This window comes from Channa argus, chromosome 2 (assembly GCF_033026475.1).
Source record: "Channa argus isolate prfri chromosome 2, Channa argus male v1.0, whole genome shotgun sequence".
NCBI classification, from domain to species: Eukaryota; Metazoa; Chordata; class Actinopteri; order Anabantiformes; family Channidae; genus Channa; species Channa argus.
The window spans coordinates 719339-739486 of NC_090198.1; the positions used below are offsets into that span (position 1 = coordinate 719339).

Genomic DNA, 20148 nt, shown 5'->3' on the forward strand with positions numbered 1-20148 from the left:
AAATTACTGAGGAGGCACATGAGAAGGCTAAAGCACTTCACCTCTTTGTGTTTAGTGTAACTCACCCGCAGGGCTAAGTTCTTCAGTCTTGCAGCCTCCTGCCTCCCTTTCTTCCTCCCCTACTCTCTTGCAGATGACCACCACAGCCAGCTTTAAGCTACGGGCCTGACGCAGAGCAGCGGTTGCATCACCATGTGTGACACCACGGAGAGTTTGTCCATTTATAGACAAAACCTCATCTCCTTTGTGTATGGTGCCCTCCTGAGCTGCCAGGCCACTGGGAAACACTCGGTGGACCTGCACAGAAGACAAGCAGTGTTCCACAGATTTAGACAAAGTGTGCACATTCAGTTTATATCATTTCAGAGCGTCACAAAATGCCTTTCAGCACTCACTCTATAGTCTTAAAAGCAAGCAAGGGGACTTCCTATCTAGAGAGAATGATAACGTGACATCTGTTACAAATGTGTCTGCATGTATAGAGAAAGAGGATGCTGTCAACATCTCCTGTAACATCAAATGAAACTCACACAACATCGCTGGCAGTGGTTTAGAAATAAACAAAGGCCCAGGGGCCCAAGAGTTAAAGAACCAGAGCTATTGAGTTTCAAGTTCATATTTCTTGTTTGACAAATCTCAGTTAAAAAACACAAACTACCCTTAAAGAAATGCCCACCGAGCTTAATATATTAGAAAGAGGGTCCATTTTCTCATCATCACTCCATACCTACTCATCACTTCACCATCTCATCATATGTTATGGCAGCAAAAAAGGCAGCTTGTTTTATTTTAAGTCTGCCAAAGTGATGCAAAGTATTGATTGCTGCAGTCATGTACTGTAATTGGAATTGGAAATGGAATTTGTTGAATACTTTCCAGTAGTACAGTTCCACTACTGTGTGTTAGTGAGGCTAATATACTGTAATGTGGATAATACTTAACACAACCACTAACTGACACTGCTAAGACTAATTCTTATTTTGCCTTTAAGTCGGAAGCATAATATCGACTCTCGAATACACATCTATATAAAATAACACAGTAGGTTTATTAGGTTACAGTGTGCGACATTTTCTAACATTTTGTTGATAGAAATATGCTCCAATAAGTATTTAAATGTGGAGAGGTGAGGGGTAAGCCTCCTGCGACACAGACACACTGAATAACACTGGAAGCAGTGTAGAGATATTCACTTCTAAAAGCATTAGAGCGAGGCTCACCCTGCAGACCAATTAGAGAAAACAACTATTTCTGCTTAATGACCACGTTTACTAGCATTCTTATTTACTAGCATTCTTAACTCTCCATAAATTGCACACTATAGCTTCAAGTGGTTAGTGCTGCTCCCTCACAGCTATAAGGTTGTGGGTTTGTGACTCTGCCTGAGTAATGTAAAGGCACATTAATTCATAAAGTCAAAAATAGCAGACACAGTGTTGTGTTGTTCTGACCAACTGTGATCAGTTAATATCATGTCCAAATTAAACAGGTTTTCAATGAGTTCTGTGGACATCCAGTCTGTTTACAGGAGGAGACTCCCATTCTCTTTCACAGTTTTAGGATAGAAACAGAAATCCCAGATACAGATAAAAACCTGCATACACCACCATATACCATGAGAAGTCAGTGAGAGAAGATGTGTTCTGTGTATTTGTGGGCAACTGTAGCGCAGGAACGTAGAGCGGTCGTCCACCAAACCCGGTTGTCGGTTCGATCCTCGACACCACATGTCAAAAGAAACTGAGTAAAGCAGTGTAAAGCGCTTTGAGTTCCAATAGGTCGAAAATTGCTATATAAGTGAAGGCCATTTACCATTTGCTGGATGAACCAGCTCTTTAGTGAAAGAGGAAAGAGAGTCACCTGCCAGTCTTAAGAGGTCATAAATACACATCAGTGACTGGAAGTGTGTGAACCACCTGATGGTAAATCCAACATCTTGACTTTCACTCTAACTTTTGTTGTGATTAGGCTGAATGTGTAGTGGGTGCTGCTTACAGTTAAAGCTTTGCTCTCCAGGTCAGACCCTCCAGCGATGCTGAAGCCCAGCCCAGTTCCCTCGTCCTTATGCAGAATCACTACATGAATGTCCACCAGTTGCTGTGAAAAAAGCAGCAAAGTTTAGCTCTGATCACCTTTTTAAATTATTAACTACTACAAAGCGACTTTGAGCCAGCAGATCTGCTCAGTGTGCTTATGGAATATGTAATGGCTCCCAGATGACCACATAATCCAGATGTTACTGACTGATAATGTTATTACAACAGAGGCAAACTGGCCTTTTAAGAGAAGATATTAAAAATGGAAATTTCTTACTCTTTACATAGTATTTTCGTGGCTGGGATGCAAGTAATTTAAGTCTTTTTATTTGTGCAAGAAATGTGTCTCTTCTAATACATTGGAGCGTAAATAATAACAAATTACTAAATAAGGAATAGGTCAATAATCTAATTGGTTAATATTAACAAACAATCTGGAGCCGTTTTGCTTTAAACTAACCTCTATTTATTTTATAGAACTGGGATATACAAAGAGTGTTTGATACCTTCAGTGTCTCGTCATCCAAAGCTTTGACTTCCTGTATCATCCTCTGTATTTCCTGTGAGGGGATGGCTGAGATAACAGAGTGAGCACAAGCAGAAGTGACTGCTGCCTCATTGTGAGATGCGCCCTCCCCACGCTCGATGGTACACTCCCTCAGTGTGGCCAAGCTGGGTTTAAAACGATGAAAACCCATTAAACATGATGTCAGTCACAATCCTCTCAACAACTAATTTAACATCTGTTCTGGCAGCAACAAACTCACCACTGCTACTCTGATGAAACAGGAAGTGATATTTTTTTAACCAGAAACCACTTCCTCATGAGTATAAAACAGTCAGTTAGTCTTTTGTATAATTCTGTCTAACTAAAAAGTCTGAGGAAGTCTAACCTGAGAGAGAATCCTCTGTCAGTGCTGTCCACTGCAGGCTCAGACTCCTCAGGGTTGGTTAAATCCACTCCCTCGTGCTGCTTAGGGGTACGAGGGTTACCATGGCCGGGGTACATGGGCGGAGAACGCATCAATGCTTGTGACACCTGCAGCATAAACAGCATGTGAAACAAACAGAGTCAAAATCCGGTTATGATTGTACCAAATAACATGAGAATACTGCAAAGACAGTTTTATTTGAATACACAAGTAGAACTAATAACATGTTGGTTGATATTCTCTATATACACTAGTCATATACAATATAAGTTAAATTCAATTTTCAAATGGTCTGACCTATATATGTTTCAAGGGTAAATAACATCGAAATGTAGATGTAGGAAATGAAGTGTGACAAAATAATGACACACTGTAGATGTACAAATAACCAAACCAGGGAACTTTTAGCTGCGAAGTGGCAGGTTAGCCTCTCTCTTTATGGGTGAACCCATCTAAAACTACATGAATTCACATGGGTGCTCACAACAAAGTCTGGGGTCTCAGGTTGCAAACAAGAAACCTTTCCAAGTTTTAGTAAGTATATTTAAACTCCACTATATCTGAGAATATGACAAATAAAGAACATTGTCTGGGACATGTCTGGTAGATTACCTGGTTAGTGAAGGCGAGAATCTTCCCTAAACTTTCTTCCTCCAGACCTCTCAAGGAGTTACTGTCTATGGGACGAGCAGCACTCTCAGTCGTGCTCAGAAGTTCTTGGTTCTGTGCTCCATACCCCTCTGCCCCCTCTGGAGGACTTTCCCCATCATCCTGACTGGACCTCTCAGATTTCACAAAGGGTGGCTCCTCTGTGGACCTGCTGAGATCAACTCTGTCTAGCTCAGCTTCCAGTTTGGATGATGAGACACTTCCGTCATCATGAGCTAAAGCTGTATGGCAATAATTTATCCCTGAGTCCAGATCAGTGCTGATGGCATCAGAAGGTTGAAGATCTCTGGGGGACAGAATTGAGGAAGGTTCATCTTCATGGGACTTGGCTGATTGACCACACGCTTCAGAAGTGGAGGAGGTGAAAGCAGAGGGAGAAGTAGGGACAGGGCTGTCTGCCTCCCCAACAGGTGCAGACTGGTTGGATGGGATTTCATAATTGCTTCTCCCGCAACTTTCATGTGATGCAGGATGACTCCTGGTCTCCTTCTCCACCAGTGAAAGGGAAGTAGAAGGGGTCACAGACCTTCTGTTGTCCCCCTTCTCTAGCCCCTCTGGACTGGAAAAAGTCTCAAATGAGTGGATTTTTTGTTTGATTGATAGGTTGGCTGCAGGTGAGGCGGCTTTGGCCCCTAAGCTCCTGATGAAACCTCCTGCAGACCTTGGCTCTGCAGGCTTACCTTGCTTCTTTTGGTCCTGTTCATCCCGAATTTTCCTCAGGCTCTGACGAAACCAGGCTGGCTTTGGTGCCACTGGGGGAGCCTTCTTTGACCCCAGAAGACTTTCAGATGTGTTTTCGGGAGTGTTTTCGGACAGAGGATCTGAAGTTATATCTGTGGCAGTGCCATTGGGCTCATTGCAGTTTTCTTCATCACTCATGGTGGAGGGCTTGCTTTGGATGTTGACAAGCTGTGTGCTGTCTTGCTGGTGAGGCTGGTGGTGGATCTTGGGCAGCTGTTCAGGGGAAGTGTCTGGAAGACGAATCCAGGGATTGTGTGCCTGCTCTTGAGTATGATGTTCAATGCAAGCCTGCCTCCTGAGAGCTCCTTTCTTTGGATGTGAACAGAGCACAGTTGATGAACCGGCTGTCAATACAGAGCAAAATGCAAGTGTCTTAGAGGTGTCCTACTGTATGTTTGCCATATGCATGTCAATATCAATGAACAAATATTAGAATGTAATTTTTTGTGAGTCAGGTTAAGTTTCAGAAGTGGGAAGAGGGCGTTGTTGTTTGGCAGGTATATTTATATCTATTGAATCAGAAAAACAATTACTTAATCAAGCTTCAAGCATGCCTACATTTCCTCCTCTTGACCCTCTCTCCTCTCACCCCACATTTGTCACCACTGTATGACATTAACTCTATGTGTTTACTCCCGTAGTTGTCTTTGTCCTTCTCTGTCTCCCTCTCTCTGTCCCTTTTCCTCTCCACTGTTGCCTATGACTTGCTCAAGGGGCAATTTTTGGGTTCTCTCTATACATTTTTATAGTCTTGGCTTTATTCTGTAAAGTGCCTTGAGATGACTTTGTTGTGAATTAATTCACCAAAAATAAACAAACAGACAACAAAAAAACAAACAAATACAAATCAAAAAAGAAACAGTACAAATCACACGACACAAAACTACCACTTAAGAATAATAATAGAAGAAGAATGATATTGATAATAATAATAACTATAATCAAAATCAATTACTACTGCTAATATAATAGTGATGGATATTAATAAGAATGATGGTATTTATTAAAAAAATAGGATCATGACTTATTGTTTGCTGTTCGTGGCAGGGGTGCGTATGTGGAGGCATTTTGTTTAAGTTAAAATATTTTGGTTTAGCCCATTTTTAACATTTTGCTCTGAGTGATGTGGATTCTGTGAATGGTCTTGTACTGTATAAGTTGTACGTTTGTGTTGCTACTCATGGAGAACGTGTTGTTACAACACCAACGCAATATAAATAAAGTTGTACTGAATTGAATTATATTGAATTGAATTATACTGTATAACTAGGCTGATGGCAATGATCACACATCAAATCTAATTTCAAATAAATAATGGTGCAAGATGAAAAATGAATTTCTCCTCAAATCAGATATAAAATTTTTATAAAATGTGTATTAAATAATTCATTACAACTCCTCCAAATGGGAAATCTAAAGACCGGCTACTGTTTGTCTTTAGGAAATCCATGAATGTACAAAAAACCACAGTAACTTGATGAAAGTGTTGAAAGTGTTGGAAGGAATGATCAGTCCTTTGTGGGTAAAAATGACTAAGCATACACTGATGAGCCACAGCATTATCTAATGGTTTTGTATTGTCGTGGTGAACTGGGGAAAGCATAGGAAAAATGTCACGATGCCCAAACACAATCCACTTTGCTTGGTGGATAGATGCAGGGGAAGGGAATAGGAACATTTTTGTACAGAACGTACAGAGGTATGAGTAGGAACTTCATTCATTTATCTAAAACCTCAAAATCTGCATTGAATGTTGTTTCTGATTGTTGCACAATGCCTGTTGTCCAATGGAATCCCACCTGTCCAATTTTCTTTATTCTATGCATTTCTTAACACTATTTTCATTGTGTAAATTGCAACTTCACTTTAGTTTTACTTTTACTTTGGTTTTATCTCATACATTTTTTACACATGGCCCTCATCCTGTGCGTTGAACTCTACGTCCTGGGTGTGGTGTCTTCACTATCATGAAACCTGTGATGCCACAGTGGGTCAGTTGTCAAGTTTGAAGTGTGTTTTCTCAAACAGCTTTGATGGGTCATCAACATAAAGACTGCTCTAGCCTCAGATGAGCCCCATCATCATGTCCTGATTTAGTTTTACTGACACATAAATGCCATGCTTGAAACAGGAAATTAAGTTACCTTCCATTGACATTAACTGTGAACAGCGGCAGGCTCAGCCCCTATGTTTTTGGAACAACTGTCTGTTTCCTCACCTAGTCCTGAAATTGCGGTTATGTGCAGAAATGTAAGGTAAAAACACCTACCTGTGAGTTGTCTATTATCAGTAAAGGCTGCAGTGTCTGGATGACAGATGTCTTCTTTGCTCTCCTTTGACTGTTCTCTTATCCGTTCTTTTTCCTGCCACACAAACAGGAAGTACTGTGTCACCATAACTTCTCTAGCAGCAACCACAGAGACGTGCAATAATGTACTCTGCTTCCGCTCAGACATTCCTCCACGTTCATTTAGCGTCAGTAACATATAAGGTGGTACATAACCGAACCAACATCAAGTGTGATGCATACAGGCACACGGCGTGCGTTTTTGCATGCTGACATGCACACAAACACAGAATTATCTTAAAGAGAGCATTAAAAACACAAGGCATCAAAAGGTGCCCTGTCATACATCCGAATGACTGATTTAAAACACACACACACACACACACACACACACGGATTGCATTCATATTGGATGATTTTGCCATGCACAATATACACACAGTGCCAGGGTTCAGTGCCAATGCAGGAAGTAGTGTGCCTGTTATACAGTGAGGTTGTTAGTAAGCAGACCAGAGTTTGCATTCTGACATTGACCTGCAGTCAGTGGTTCTTTATAGATAACAACGAAAATATTTTCTCAACTTTTCTTAAATCTAAAGTTTTCATTTTACATTTTTGGTATAGATTTGCTCATTAAATTATCTTAATGTAGAGAGAGGCTGTTGACACCTTTTCTGGTTAGATTGGTTAGAAGGGCAGGCGAGTCAGCAGAGAGGCTTTGTGCACCATATTCTGATGCAAAAAGGTACCTTGCATGTATCTGATAGACCCCACTGGCTATTGATTTAGTGTCTGTGATTTCCCAAAGTTGCATATTGTGGCTGTAACCATCACCAAAATTGTAATTAAATGCTCTGCACTTATATAGCACTTTTCTATCTGTTGGTACACAAAGCACTTTACACTGCTTCTCATTCACAATCACACACACTCACACACCGATGGGGGAGATGCTATATGCAGCTGGCCATCGCTCAACACGAGCAACTTAGATGGGTTTCAGTGTCTTGCTCAAGGACAGTTCAACATGTGACCGGAGGAGCCAGGAATCAAACCAGCAATTAGGGAATAAGTGGACAACCGCGCTATCCTCCTGTGCCACAATCTGGATACACAGTTGTTGTGTACAGATTGTAGAGAGAGGGAATTGGCAGTGGCAGTTAAACATATTATTACCAGAAATATAGTGTTCTGCAAACTTATCCAATCACAATGTTCTGGTCTAGTGATAAATTGCACAACAATGTGTAACTGTTGGACAGGTTTCAACGACATTGTGAAACATTCCAGAATAAAAGTACACAAAAGCACAGAGACAACATTTTCTACATATAGTTGTCCACAGAGTGCACATACAGAAACAACTATTGTAGAAATACAGAAGTACTATGTGCACTGCAGCTGTACTTGTTATTGGTTTTAACTGTAATTTTGATTTAATGGTCCTTTGCCTGCTTCGATAGTGGCTTTATTAATATTATTAAGTGTTACAGCTAAACTGAGCGATTTATGTGAACACCCACATGTTTGAACTGTTAAATTAATTATTATTATTAATTAAATAATGTGCATCTACAGTATAAAGCAATACAAACCTAAGTAAATGGTCTGCACCTATATAGCGCTTTTCTACGTATTGTACCTAAGTGGTTTAAACTACTTCTCATTCACCTATTCGCACTCACAATCACACCGATGGGGGAGCTGCTATGCAGCTGGCCAACACTTGCCAGGAGCAACTAAGTTGGGATTCAGTGTCTTGCTAAAGGACACATCGACATGTGACCGGAGGAGCCGGGAATTAAACCAACAACCCTGGGGTTGGTGGACAACTGCTCTACGTCTTGCACTACAGTCACCCCAATAACTCATTATAAGTCAGAACTTATAATGAGTTATATAAGACAATATATATATATATATATATATAACTTATAATGACTATAATGCCCTCTTATACAGGGGGCTTTACTACAGAGGAGTAACAATACACAATTTACAATTTAGAAAAATACAGCAATGAAACACTGAGTTGTCAAATGGCTGTAATTGCCATATTGTCTCTAACTGGTCTCAAAACTTAGCATTTTATAAAATCATAAAATCCCAAAAGCCATTCCACATGCTTTCACTTGCAAAACACTTAAAGCCACATTATTTCACATACATTCCTCAAGAACAACCTCAGGATCTTTCGTAAGGCCTTGTATATACTGCTGAAGAACTGCAGGCAGTGGAGAGGAGCAGGTTACGTGTTATTCTTAGTCAAAAATAGTGCTTTGAAGAAAAATTTACAGTGCAGTGAATAGCTATCAGTCTGTTTCAGAGAGAAGTCCCCGTGGAAGTGAGATACAGATAAAGTGGACAGTCTCCTTATATGGGCACTTCAGATAATGTCAGATGTTTATCTGATAACAGTCTGAGAAAGCAAATTAGCCGTCAGCATCTCTAAAACAGAGAAAAATCAATACAGTGAACAAGGAAAACCTACACTAATCGCGTTGAACATGAACATGTGTTCAACTACTTTAACTGTGTTTAGCATCTGTGTTTAGCATCTGTAGGTTTATTGTGCCCTACCAGACAACTGCTGTGTGATGAGGCCTCTAGTCCCTCTTCTCTAACAGGAGATCCTCTACTGGAGCCACTGGAGTCCCCATTATAACCCTCCTCACTGGTCACATCCTGAGGCCAGCACTTCCTAGTTGGAGCAGCACGCACTCTGAAGTTGGGCTACACACACACACACACACACACACACAGCATGAAAGCTATAAACACGTGAAGCAAAAATACAGAATCTAAACAATTGTCTGATTCCCAGTCATTCAGGTTGTTGTGGGTCACTGATCGTGACACTGAACATCCATCTGTTATCTAAACCTATAATCCTGTAAGGGTTGTGAGAAGACATCGTATCCGTATCAACTGTTAATATAGTGTGATCAATTCCTACCAGCCTGATTCTGAGTCTCACTCAGAAATTCAATCACAAAGAAACTAAATCAGGCTAGTAAATGGTTCAAGTGTGCTCAACACCAGCATACTGTATACACACTTTCTGCCACACTGCTCCAATAGTTATGGGACTAGTGGAAACTTTACTGTTATAAGAATGGATATTTTATTGTATTTATGGAAATATGATTTCACCTTGGCTGGTAGTGCTACTTATGGAAGTTATGTCATGGTGGTGCCTCACCTAACAAGGGATAACAGGATTACTGTCACTGTGTGTATGAGAGTGGATCCAAGTAAAAGAAAGTGAAAGGGGTGTACTTTAAAAAAAAAAAAAAGTTTATTGAGCACTGCAAGGTATAGAGAAAGCCTAACTAAAAATCCCTCCAGGGGGGAGGACAGAACTGGCCTTAACTAAAGACAAGATTGTAAGACTAGCAAACACAATGGTGCAGAGCCAGAGTTAGATAAGATAATATGGCTTGGTGAATTGAGAGAAACTGTACCAGGAGCAAGCTGAGGGAATTGGGAGAATTAAATATGAGCAAGTATAACAGAACTAAGAGATAAACATGAACAGGACTAATGAACCAAGAGAAACTAAGACAACTAGAGGAAACACGCTAAAGAAAACTAGACAAGCTCGACTTGACCCGCACAGTAACAAAAAATGAACTCAAAGATGTAACCAGGATGCACAAATACAGAAAAAGTAAAGGGGGCACAAAGTCACACTTGAGAGCAAGATACTAAAAAGTGTGTGCATGCAGAAAAAGTAACCAACTGAAAAAGTCAAAAGTGAGCACTAACAGGGTACACGTGGAAGCAGGAGTAAACACAGGTCTGAACAGACACTAGGATAAATGGTTACCAGTGAAAATAAAACAATGGAGAAAACCTCAGACTGAAGACAAACTGGCAAAAGGGTCGAAATGATAAAAGTCAGGTAGAATCAGAAGGAAGCGTGTTCTCTCTTGGATCTGGCAGGGAGTGAATCTTGCTGGGGATTTTAATAGACTGGGGGCACACGTATAAACAATTGGAAAAAAAATAGGTGTGTGAAGTTGCCGGCAACAGGAAGTGGGGAGAAGGCCTACAAAATAAAATTCTGGAACAGGAAGTAAAGATGAATGGCCAGATCATGATAATTACAGAGAAAGTGGGGAAGAAGGGATGGATGTGTGGGTGGATGGATGGATGGATGGATGGATGGATGGATGGATGGATGAATGGATGGATGGATGGATGGATGGATGGATGGATGGATGAATGGATGGATGGATGGATGGATGGATGGATGGATGGATGAATGGATGGATGGATGGATGGTTGGATGGATGGATGAATGAATGGATGGATGGATGGATGGATGGATGGATGGATGGATGGATGGATGGATGGATGAATGGATGGTTGGATGGATGGATGGATGGATGGGGTACCTTGTGGCTCCTGTAGGCCAGATCCAGGGCCTGCTGACTTGAGATGCTGGCAGCAGAAGCATTGTATGGGATATTATAGTCTTCATCAGGATACACAGGCACTGACAGTCTGTTGTCAGACCATGTCTCTGTCAGAGACTACAGGACAAGGAAGGGACTAAGATAAGATGAGACAGAAAATCGAACCAAACCTCAACACTCGGACATGTGTGGCAGCAGTAGTTAGTAGTAGCTCTCAGAATACTGAACCTGATTCTCTCAATAAACGGTGTAGAGGTACATTTGGTTACCTTAGGCGTCTGTAGGCTGTGGACTCGGGCTGACGGGTTGTGGATGACGAAGCACCGGTTGTGGTGGTGGCTGCTGGTGTTGTCACTGCAAGAGCGCGTCATGGTTTTCTGTGCACGTCGTACCATCAGCTGACTGAAGTTCCTCTCCAGACAACGCTCGCATCTCTGACGGCCTTGAGAGCAAGACTCCGGTCTACGCAGGCCTGGGACAGAAAGAGACACACAAAAGTTAAAAAAAAATTAAATAAAATATAAAATATAATGATAAGAAATACAAAAATACATGCAAACAAACATGTCACTTCTGGCTAGTTCAGGTAATCGTGTTCTATCTTAAGCACACCTGGTGTTTCATTAGTTGGACTGGATGTGCCTGAGACAGTACCTGACTAGCAAATGTGTGCTCTTATGACGGATTCTATTCAGGGGTTGAATAATTTGGAGTGCAACTATATGGTATTAAAAGATTTCTCTCAGATTCAATTTCACGTCCTAATTCATTTGAATGTTTTTGCTGCTTATTAAATGTCCTAAAGTCTGTAATATTGTTTATTGGTATTATTAATCTTCATAATTTGTCTCTGTTCCAGTAACAATTGCCTTCATCCTCTCAATGTCGACATGCTCTGAGGTGTATTTCCATTTTCTGTTGTTCCAGTCAGACGTGTCCACAATCTCCATGTTGCTTGTATTTTGTACTTTTTCTTCCTGATGTGTTGTCTGTAGATGTCTGCGTTCCCCATGATGAGATGCTCACTGAGGTAAACGTTATTTTCCTTTTGCCTTTTTTTATTGATTGACTGATTATGATGTATGGCTTTATTTTGCTGTTTCTCCCGTAGCAAGCTCACTTTCAAATGTAGTTACAGTTTTTTGCAGGTACTAAGATGTTATTTTTTTTTTATATATTCATCATCATCTTCCTACCTTCATCTTATCTTGCAAATGTGTTACACTTTTTCAAAATTTCTGGTTGAGGTTTGATAGGTGGCGTTTTTCTATTCTTTTTTAAATCAAGTTTGCTAAACAAGGATCATCTGTCAAGCTTCGTACATGCCACATTGTCTGATGCCATCAACACACCTTGGCCATGAGCTTTTAGACAAACAATTGAATGTTTAACAAATGAATCATCTGGGCCGCTTTTAAGCTGTACAAAATTAAAGCTGTCTATAAAAAATAAGCTACACATTGCTATAGTAACAAAACATGCAGCATAAGCCATTTTCAAATTGGAGCTGAAAAATGACACCTAAATGTAAAGAAATCACACATGCTCTATGTGAGAAGCTGCAGCTCAGCAATGACTCAGAATATGAAAATGTAACAGGAAAATGAATAATGAATAAATAAATATTTACCATCGATACTCCATTGGCTTTTATCCTTTCTTAATTTGCTGTTTTCCACTGCCATAGCGATAGCATCATTCAGCTGCTGCTCTGACACCTGTGACACGAAGTGCACAAGACGTCAACATCAGTACCAACATTAGACTCTGCTCAGAGCAACTTCAAACGACTCATAAGGCTGTGACATATGAGAGTATAAAGTATACAAAATATTTCACTTTAGTCTTAAAACCCAAGCTGTAAAATGCTAATATCATAATTTCAGTTACAAACAGAATTGTTGATAAAACTTATTCTCATTTGAATAAATGCCAGTGCATCAATCTATGTCATTATCTTAAAATCGATTTTTCCTCCCTGTCCAGTAATAACCATTTTTAAGCAATGTACAATAAGAATAATAATAGAATAATACGATTTTTCTTATTGTCAAGAAATCCAATGAAAATGCCAAAAACAAGGTTCGTTTGTGTACTCAAACCTTAAATCTATTTAAAACCCATCAGGGCACATTGTTGCATTTGCTGATATGTTTCCTCATTACTCAGTCCCACATGCACCAGTCTGCTGCCACAAATACTCAATAGAGCACTAAATATGGATTAGTCCACCATTGGAAATAGTTCACAGCAAATCCACTATGTCTTTCTTTTGATTATTAAAAACGACAGGTTTTTGACAGACATTTCTACTTAATTTGATTTAAAATAAAAGTACTGTACACATTGTAACCTAATTTAAAAACGAGCAGGATCTGACGAGAGCCACATGTAGGTTAGAGAAGTTGGGACTATTGACACATTAATTGACAAAAAAATTAAGAATGAAAGCAAACATATCTTTTAAAATAAAACAAAGTCAAGGGAAGAAACGATGGCCTTGGCAGCAAACAGACTGTAACAGTCACAGACGCCACAGCATTGTTAAAAATATATGTGTATGTGAACAGAATAAATTAGAAATACTATCTTTGGTTGTAAGCCTCCAGATACCCAACACATATGGTGGCTGTAGCTCAGTTTGTAAAGCTGTCGTCCATGGACCACAGCGTTAATGATTCGAGTCCTGGTCCCTCCCTTGCCCATGGGCAAGACACTGAACCCCAAGTTTCTCCCAGTGGGTCATGTGAATGGTTGAATGAGAAGCAAGATTCTAAAGTGATTTGGTTAACAGCACTATATATTATACATTAATGTCTGTACAGATTCTAATCAGCCCAATTGGACATTAGTACCCAATTTAAAGCAAATCCCTTAAGAAATAAAATGCAATGGGACAGACAAATGGACAGGCAACACTCTGGCTATAGCTGTCGCTGGCTAAAGAGGCAAAGTTAGAGCGATAAATAGAACCACACAGGACTTTACAGGTGATGGGACAGGGTGACTAACCTCCATCAAAAATAAGCTGTTTAAGAAACTTAAAACAGGGTCACAGGCAGCAGAGAGCAAATAATGGCGTCCTTTCCCCTGAACAGCAAAATATAAAATCATTTACCAAAATTAATCTCTTTTTATGGCCTTCTGACAATTACTTCAGCATTTTGTAAAGCTGATTCTAGTCTGCACAAGACCTTGGACATTTTGAAATATAAATATAATATCTTTAAATGTTTCCTGCTAATTTTTCTGGTTGCTACTAAACATTTCTTATGAGTGTGGGGTTCTCTAAGATGATGTCCCATGATCTTTGAAATCTTGACCATTGTCTTTGTGAGTTCTTTATAGGCAATGTAGATTTGTTTAACTTGCACAATTTTTAAACAAGGGTTTTTAATTTGCAATGAATGTTTCTAAATTGGTCTGTATGTTGTTCATGGTGCAATATGGTACAGCAAGACAGAAGCTTCAATTGAGGGTGAAGTCCCTGAAACAATCAAACAGCTAACACACACACACACACACACACAGGCAAGTATCTAAACTTGCTGGGTCAAATTGAAATGCCCACATTTGCCCTGTAAGCCAGCTTATTTGCCAAATTAAATAAATGTCATACTTTAGGGTCAGGGTGGCGACTGATGATGATGTGGACTGGACCAGGTGAGCACTGGCTCAGGACTGTGTAGACGTCATTCAGCGCCATGTTGTAAACCACAGTGTCATTGATCTCCATGATCTCATCCCCATGTCTAATGAGAAGAGAAACATAGTGTGCATAGGCATCAAACAGTTGACACATCACTGTACACATCCATAGTATAGCTCAGATAATGAACCACTGCAATACAAAACAAGAAAAGAAATATAAAAGTGTAATTAATGAGCATTCGGTAGCACTGATGCTCTGAGTGTCACATTACATGCATATTATAGCACATAATAATTGTACTGTAATAATTGTACTTAATATATTGTACTCCATTACGCCATCTCTATCTTATTTGTTACTGCAGTTACATGTCTTCACAATTGTCTCTTTTATTTTTTTATCCATCACTAATCACTAATGTCTCCTTACCGCAGTCTACCATCCATGTGTGCTACAGATCCAGGAGAGAGTGTATGGATGTAGATCCCAGGGCATCCATCTCCAGATGGGACACAGCACAATCCAATACCCAGGCCAACACCAACCTCTGGGAAGTTACACATACACAACAATTAAGTGTAGAGCCATAGAAATAAGTCTTTTAGGCACTTAATACATGCTTTTATTAATGACTGTTCAATCTATTAGTCCATAAAATGTAAAGATAATGAGAAATGACATCACAAGTCTTAGGTGGGTGTGATGAAACAGTCTTTGTGATGGAGAAACCCCTAAAAATGGTATTTCTTATGTAACTAAACTGCAAAGTGTGATGATGATGATTATTAAAGAGCTTAATCTGTGGATAATTATAATCTGATCTGCATCTAATTTGGGAATGAATGAGAACTACATCGGGTGTGAAGGGATTCAGGTGGATAAAGCACGGGACCGGCACCCCACAGACTCCATGTGTTTATGTACAATAAAAAAACGAAAGCAGTCAGCCACTAGTCACAGGGTCAGTGGTTTGATTCCTAGCTTCTGTGTTGAGTGTGAACTTCTCTATTAATCCAAAACAGTCTTTCTCTAATGCTGCTGTGAGCCTCTAAACACAACCGTAAAAAGAGGGTATTAACACTGTTGTCAGAGGGACCAGTGGATCGGTGGTAGAGCATTGGGTTGGCATGCAGAAGGCCGCGGGATCAAATCCCAGCACAGTGGGTGAGTGGTTGAGTGGGTGGTCCCCACCCCCACCCAGCCACCAAGGGCCACCCTAGTGCTGGTCCTGAGCTCCCAAAAAATTAGAGGGTTTCAGAGGGAAACCAGATCAACATGCAGACGATGTGGCTGCCCCTGAAGGGACAAGCCAAAAGCTGTTGATCTACTCAGACTAACTGAATGTTACGCTAAAATATTTGCTATTTTGGAGGACAACAGGATGTTTTCTAGAAATATTTAACTGATTTGTTCAGTATCAGCATCATATCAGACTTTAGATTAAATGTCAACATATTCTCATCAAAATAACAGAATCATACTCTAGTTATAATCATGTACCTTGCAAAAACATGTTGTTTTTTTTTTTTTAATAAAACATTAGGAGTTTACACAGTTTACACAGTCCAACCCTATCTTTTAGAAGACAGGGTTGGACTGCAAGGACAGGGATGGCAAACAATAATTAGAAGATGCTATTAGCTGCATTATGTGGAATTTAGGATGCAGCATCTGTGGGCTTGGGCTACTATATTTACTAGGTCAACTTCAATCAACACAGAAAAAAAGAAACAAAAAAACTAATATTCTTTTTATCTGATAAAACTGAGGAAAGCAAATAATTCATCATTAGTGGAAGTGGAAGTGAAAATGTATAGTATTTTAAAGAGCAACTTTACCAACTTTCAACTTGGCTTTAGTTCAGGGTGTAAATATACATTATTGCTTTTAAACTTCTGTCTGACTTCTCTTTATCAAAATATCTCTCTCTCTCAGACTGAAAAATGCCTCCAGATGACATCACTTGGAGGAACCTTCAGTTCAGATTATGTCATCTCATTACTCACTCTATGGATGTTGTGATCATGATCAACCTGCTTTTCCAGAGCTCCCCCAGATGATATTATCTGAACTCCTAATGATTTAAAACTCCTTCGAGTGATGTTGTCTTGAGGCATTTTTCAGCCAGAAGAAGAGAAATATTTCAAAATAGGGAAGTGAGAAAAAGATTTAAAAGCATTATTGTATATTTACACCCTAAACTAAAGCCTTGGGGAGTAAGTTCAAAACTGGTAAAGTTGCCCTTTAAATGATAAGATACCAAAAAGTTCCCTAGCAGATCAATTGTCCAAATAATATTGAGGCTGTCCCCTGAGGCTGACCTTTCTGCAGGATGATCTCCATCATGATGCGGTCTCTGGGTTTAACAGGCTGACCCGGGATGCTCGGTGTGTTAGTGCAGGTGTTGCTCAGGTAGTTGTATTCTCCCATATCAGCACTGACCCTGGCCATACCTGTAGTGGAGCTGAGGGAGCGTGACCTGCACAGCTGAGCTACCTGCACCTGACCACACAAAGCCCCCACACGTAGGCTGGTCCTCACCACCAGAGTCAGCAGGCCCTTTTTGATTTGCTGCATTTCAAAAAACATGCCACATTGTAAATCAATGCTACGCTACATGCTTCACTTTACCTGTGTTGTTTGTTTTTTCTTTCCTTTCCACTCATTTTGTTCTTTCCTTACTCTATGACGTCTGTAGAGATCTTTACAATACATCCAAAAAGAGGCAATGCAGTAAGTGCTTATACCAGGGCTTTCAGTTGTGCATTTGCATACATTTGGGTTTTATGCATGTACACATGTGCTGAAGCAGAGTTTTGGACATTTACTTGGGGGTGGAGTGCAATAAAAGACCAATGAGGTATAAGTCATAAATCTATGTGGGAATATTATGGGAGTAGAATAGAAGGTAAATTATTTGTATGTGTACAGGGATTTGTGTGTCTGTGCTGGGATTTGTATTTCACTCTGTTTGTGTGTCTGTACACAAATCTGTAACTGTAAATAACATTTGTGTGTATGTAAAATAACGTTCTAACGTATTCACCCAAAAAACTAAATGAAAGTGAAATTATCTGAGAAAAGTGATGGAAAGCCACACAATTTTCTGTCTTTTACGGGTGTATTTTTTGCTACTGTTCTGTTCAACAGTTCTGCTACTGTTCAAGATTCATGTGTACATAAAGCGATTTGTGTGTATTGAAAGGTTTTCCTTGCCCTCAGCTCGGACTCCCAGGCTCAGCCTTACATGCCAAGTACAGTTCAGCTCACAGTGTGCCTTACAGTCTGAATTGCAGTCGCTCAGGCTTAGTGAAGATCACTGAAGCTCCAAGGTTATGCCAGTGTTAAACGGAGGAGCGCAGAGGCGCTGCCACAGTCCCTCAGGTGAGTCTCACCTTTACCTGTCTTTGTGGTGTTTTGCTCTTGACTTTCTCCTACTCAGCCAAAGAGTGTTTCTAGTGTTTCTGTACTGTTAGCTACAGCAAATAACGTTAGCCGATGCAGGCAGGTAAACAGCTACAGCTAGTGGAGCTAACAGCGAACAAACAGTGGGAGCTAACTTTACTCCTAAAAGTGCTGTTCAGTGGCAACTGCACTTGTGATTGAACAGGCCTTTCAGAGGACAGAGGACACATCTTGGAGACCGACAAGCAGAAGTCCAGTTTCCACTGAAGAGCACTTTAGGATAACCATGACCTGGTGAATCCCCACAGACCAGCAACTTTACTGGTTTTAGAACATGAGCGTCAGCTGTTGTGAAGCTCACGGGGTTTTAACTCTTACAGTGACTATATCTGTGTTTGGTCAACCTAGTTATTGCAGCTTTTATGGCTGTTAACTCATCACTGAGTCTTTGCAAACAAGTCACTCAGCACAATTAAGCTTCCATCCAAAATGCTGTAATCAAAAAAACGTCATATGCCAACACCAAGGAAACTGTCACTCAGACCTCACTGACTGAAAAATATTAACAATGTGTGACTTAATGACTCTGATATTTCCTTTGATTTGGCATAAACCAAGTTAACATTATAATGAAAGAAGGGAGACAGGGTTACTGTGTGGATTGTACCACATTAGTTTCTCCACAGAAATAATCAGAAATGCTGTAATATAATTAAATTGGCTTTCTAGCCATTGCTGCATAGAGTTACAGTAATGCAATACACAACTAGACATATCCAATATATTTTCATAGTATTTGTATCTGATAGGCACAGATACAAATACACCAATGCTAACTTTTCTGCATTTCAAAACTGGTTTACTGACTGTAGCTGCTCTATCCCACTTGATGCTTCTCAGTCATCCAGGTCGTGGTTATCCCTAAGTGCTATTCAGTGGAAACTGGAGTTCTGCTTGTAGGTCTCCAAGATGTGTCCTCTCTCCTCTGAAAGGCTTGTTCAAGCACAAGTACAGTTGCCACTGAACAGCACTTTTAGGAGTAAAGTTAGCTCAAACTGTTTGTTTGGTCTGTAAGCGTGAGCCTGGGAGCCCGAGCTGAGGGCAAGGCAAACCTTCCAATACAGACAAATCGCTGTAAACACACAGATCTCGCAGGTGGCAGGACCGTAGCAAAAATCCACCCATAAAAAGTGAATACATTTGCACCATATTTTACATTCACACAAATATTATTAACAGTCACAGATTTATGTACAGACAAATCCCTGTACACATACAAATAATTTTGCTTTTATTCTACTTCCATATAATATAGTCACCAATAAAAAAAATTTTATGAAAAATGTTACATAATGTAAACATACAGTCAACCCTGAGTTTATATTAAAAAACTATTACATTACAAAAAATAGAGAAGATTTTTCAGATACACACCACAGTGTACAAAGTCTTCACTGATTTCCCTCAGATGCAAGCTTTTTAAATATTGTAAATTAAACATCCAGTAAAACCCTTTTCCTAAAGTGAGTTGACTTACTTTGAACTTGTGCAGAGCTTCATCATGAGTCAGACCATGTAGTGACTCTCCGTTCAACTCCAGGATCTCATCACCTGCAAGCACAAGATCTCAGAGCATTCACAGCTATACATCTAAAATATAATGATTTGCCATTATTACTAAAACATACATACAGATTTCATACAGTCGTTATTTTGCTTATTCTGAAGGATTTTAATCTATTACTTTACAGCTGGCAGACTCTTAACCCTCATACAAAATGTGAATTTTGTGGAATCCATTAAATTAACAAATATATAATTGACATTTGCAGGCTAAGATGACTACTTTTTACAGTCAGAACTCATGAACAGGTTTGCTACAGGTGAAGGTTTGCTACAGGTTTCTTTTTTTCCTCTCCACTGTTGCCTAAGGCTTGTTCAAGGGGAATTTGTTGGTTTTTCCCCAAATATCTTTATAGGCTTTATTAAGTAAAGTGCCTCCAGA

At 39.9% G+C, this 20148-nt stretch overlaps 1 protein-coding gene across 3 annotated transcripts in view; it reads right to left on the reverse strand.

The window, feature by feature from the left end:
- The window catches only part of il16 (interleukin 16), a 40390-nt gene that overhangs the window by 3292 nt on the left and 16950 nt on the right, over positions 1-20148 (reverse strand). For 2 of the 3 annotated variants that reach the window (XM_067493565.1, XM_067493585.1), the window contains 14 exons: positions 19681-19754; positions 17060-17309; positions 15168-15285; positions 14706-14838; positions 12717-12804; positions 11356-11558; positions 11066-11203; positions 9246-9398; positions 6648-6741; positions 3581-4722; positions 2930-3075; positions 2543-2708; positions 1996-2097; positions 66-297 (listed from right to left, as the gene is read on the reverse strand). In XM_067493565.1, the coding sequence (XP_067349666.1) occupies positions 66-297; positions 1996-2097; positions 2543-2708; positions 2930-3075; positions 3581-4722; positions 6648-6741; positions 9246-9398; positions 11066-11203; positions 11356-11558; positions 12717-12804; positions 14706-14838; positions 15168-15285; positions 17060-17309; positions 19681-19754 (3039 nt within the window). The remainder of the gene's footprint in view (positions 1-65; positions 298-1995; positions 2098-2542; positions 2709-2929; positions 3076-3580; positions 4723-6647; positions 6742-9245; positions 9399-11065; positions 11204-11355; positions 11559-12716; positions 12805-14705; positions 14839-15167; positions 15286-17059; positions 17310-19680; positions 19755-20148) is intronic. The other variant, XM_067493575.1, reaches the window with a different exon arrangement.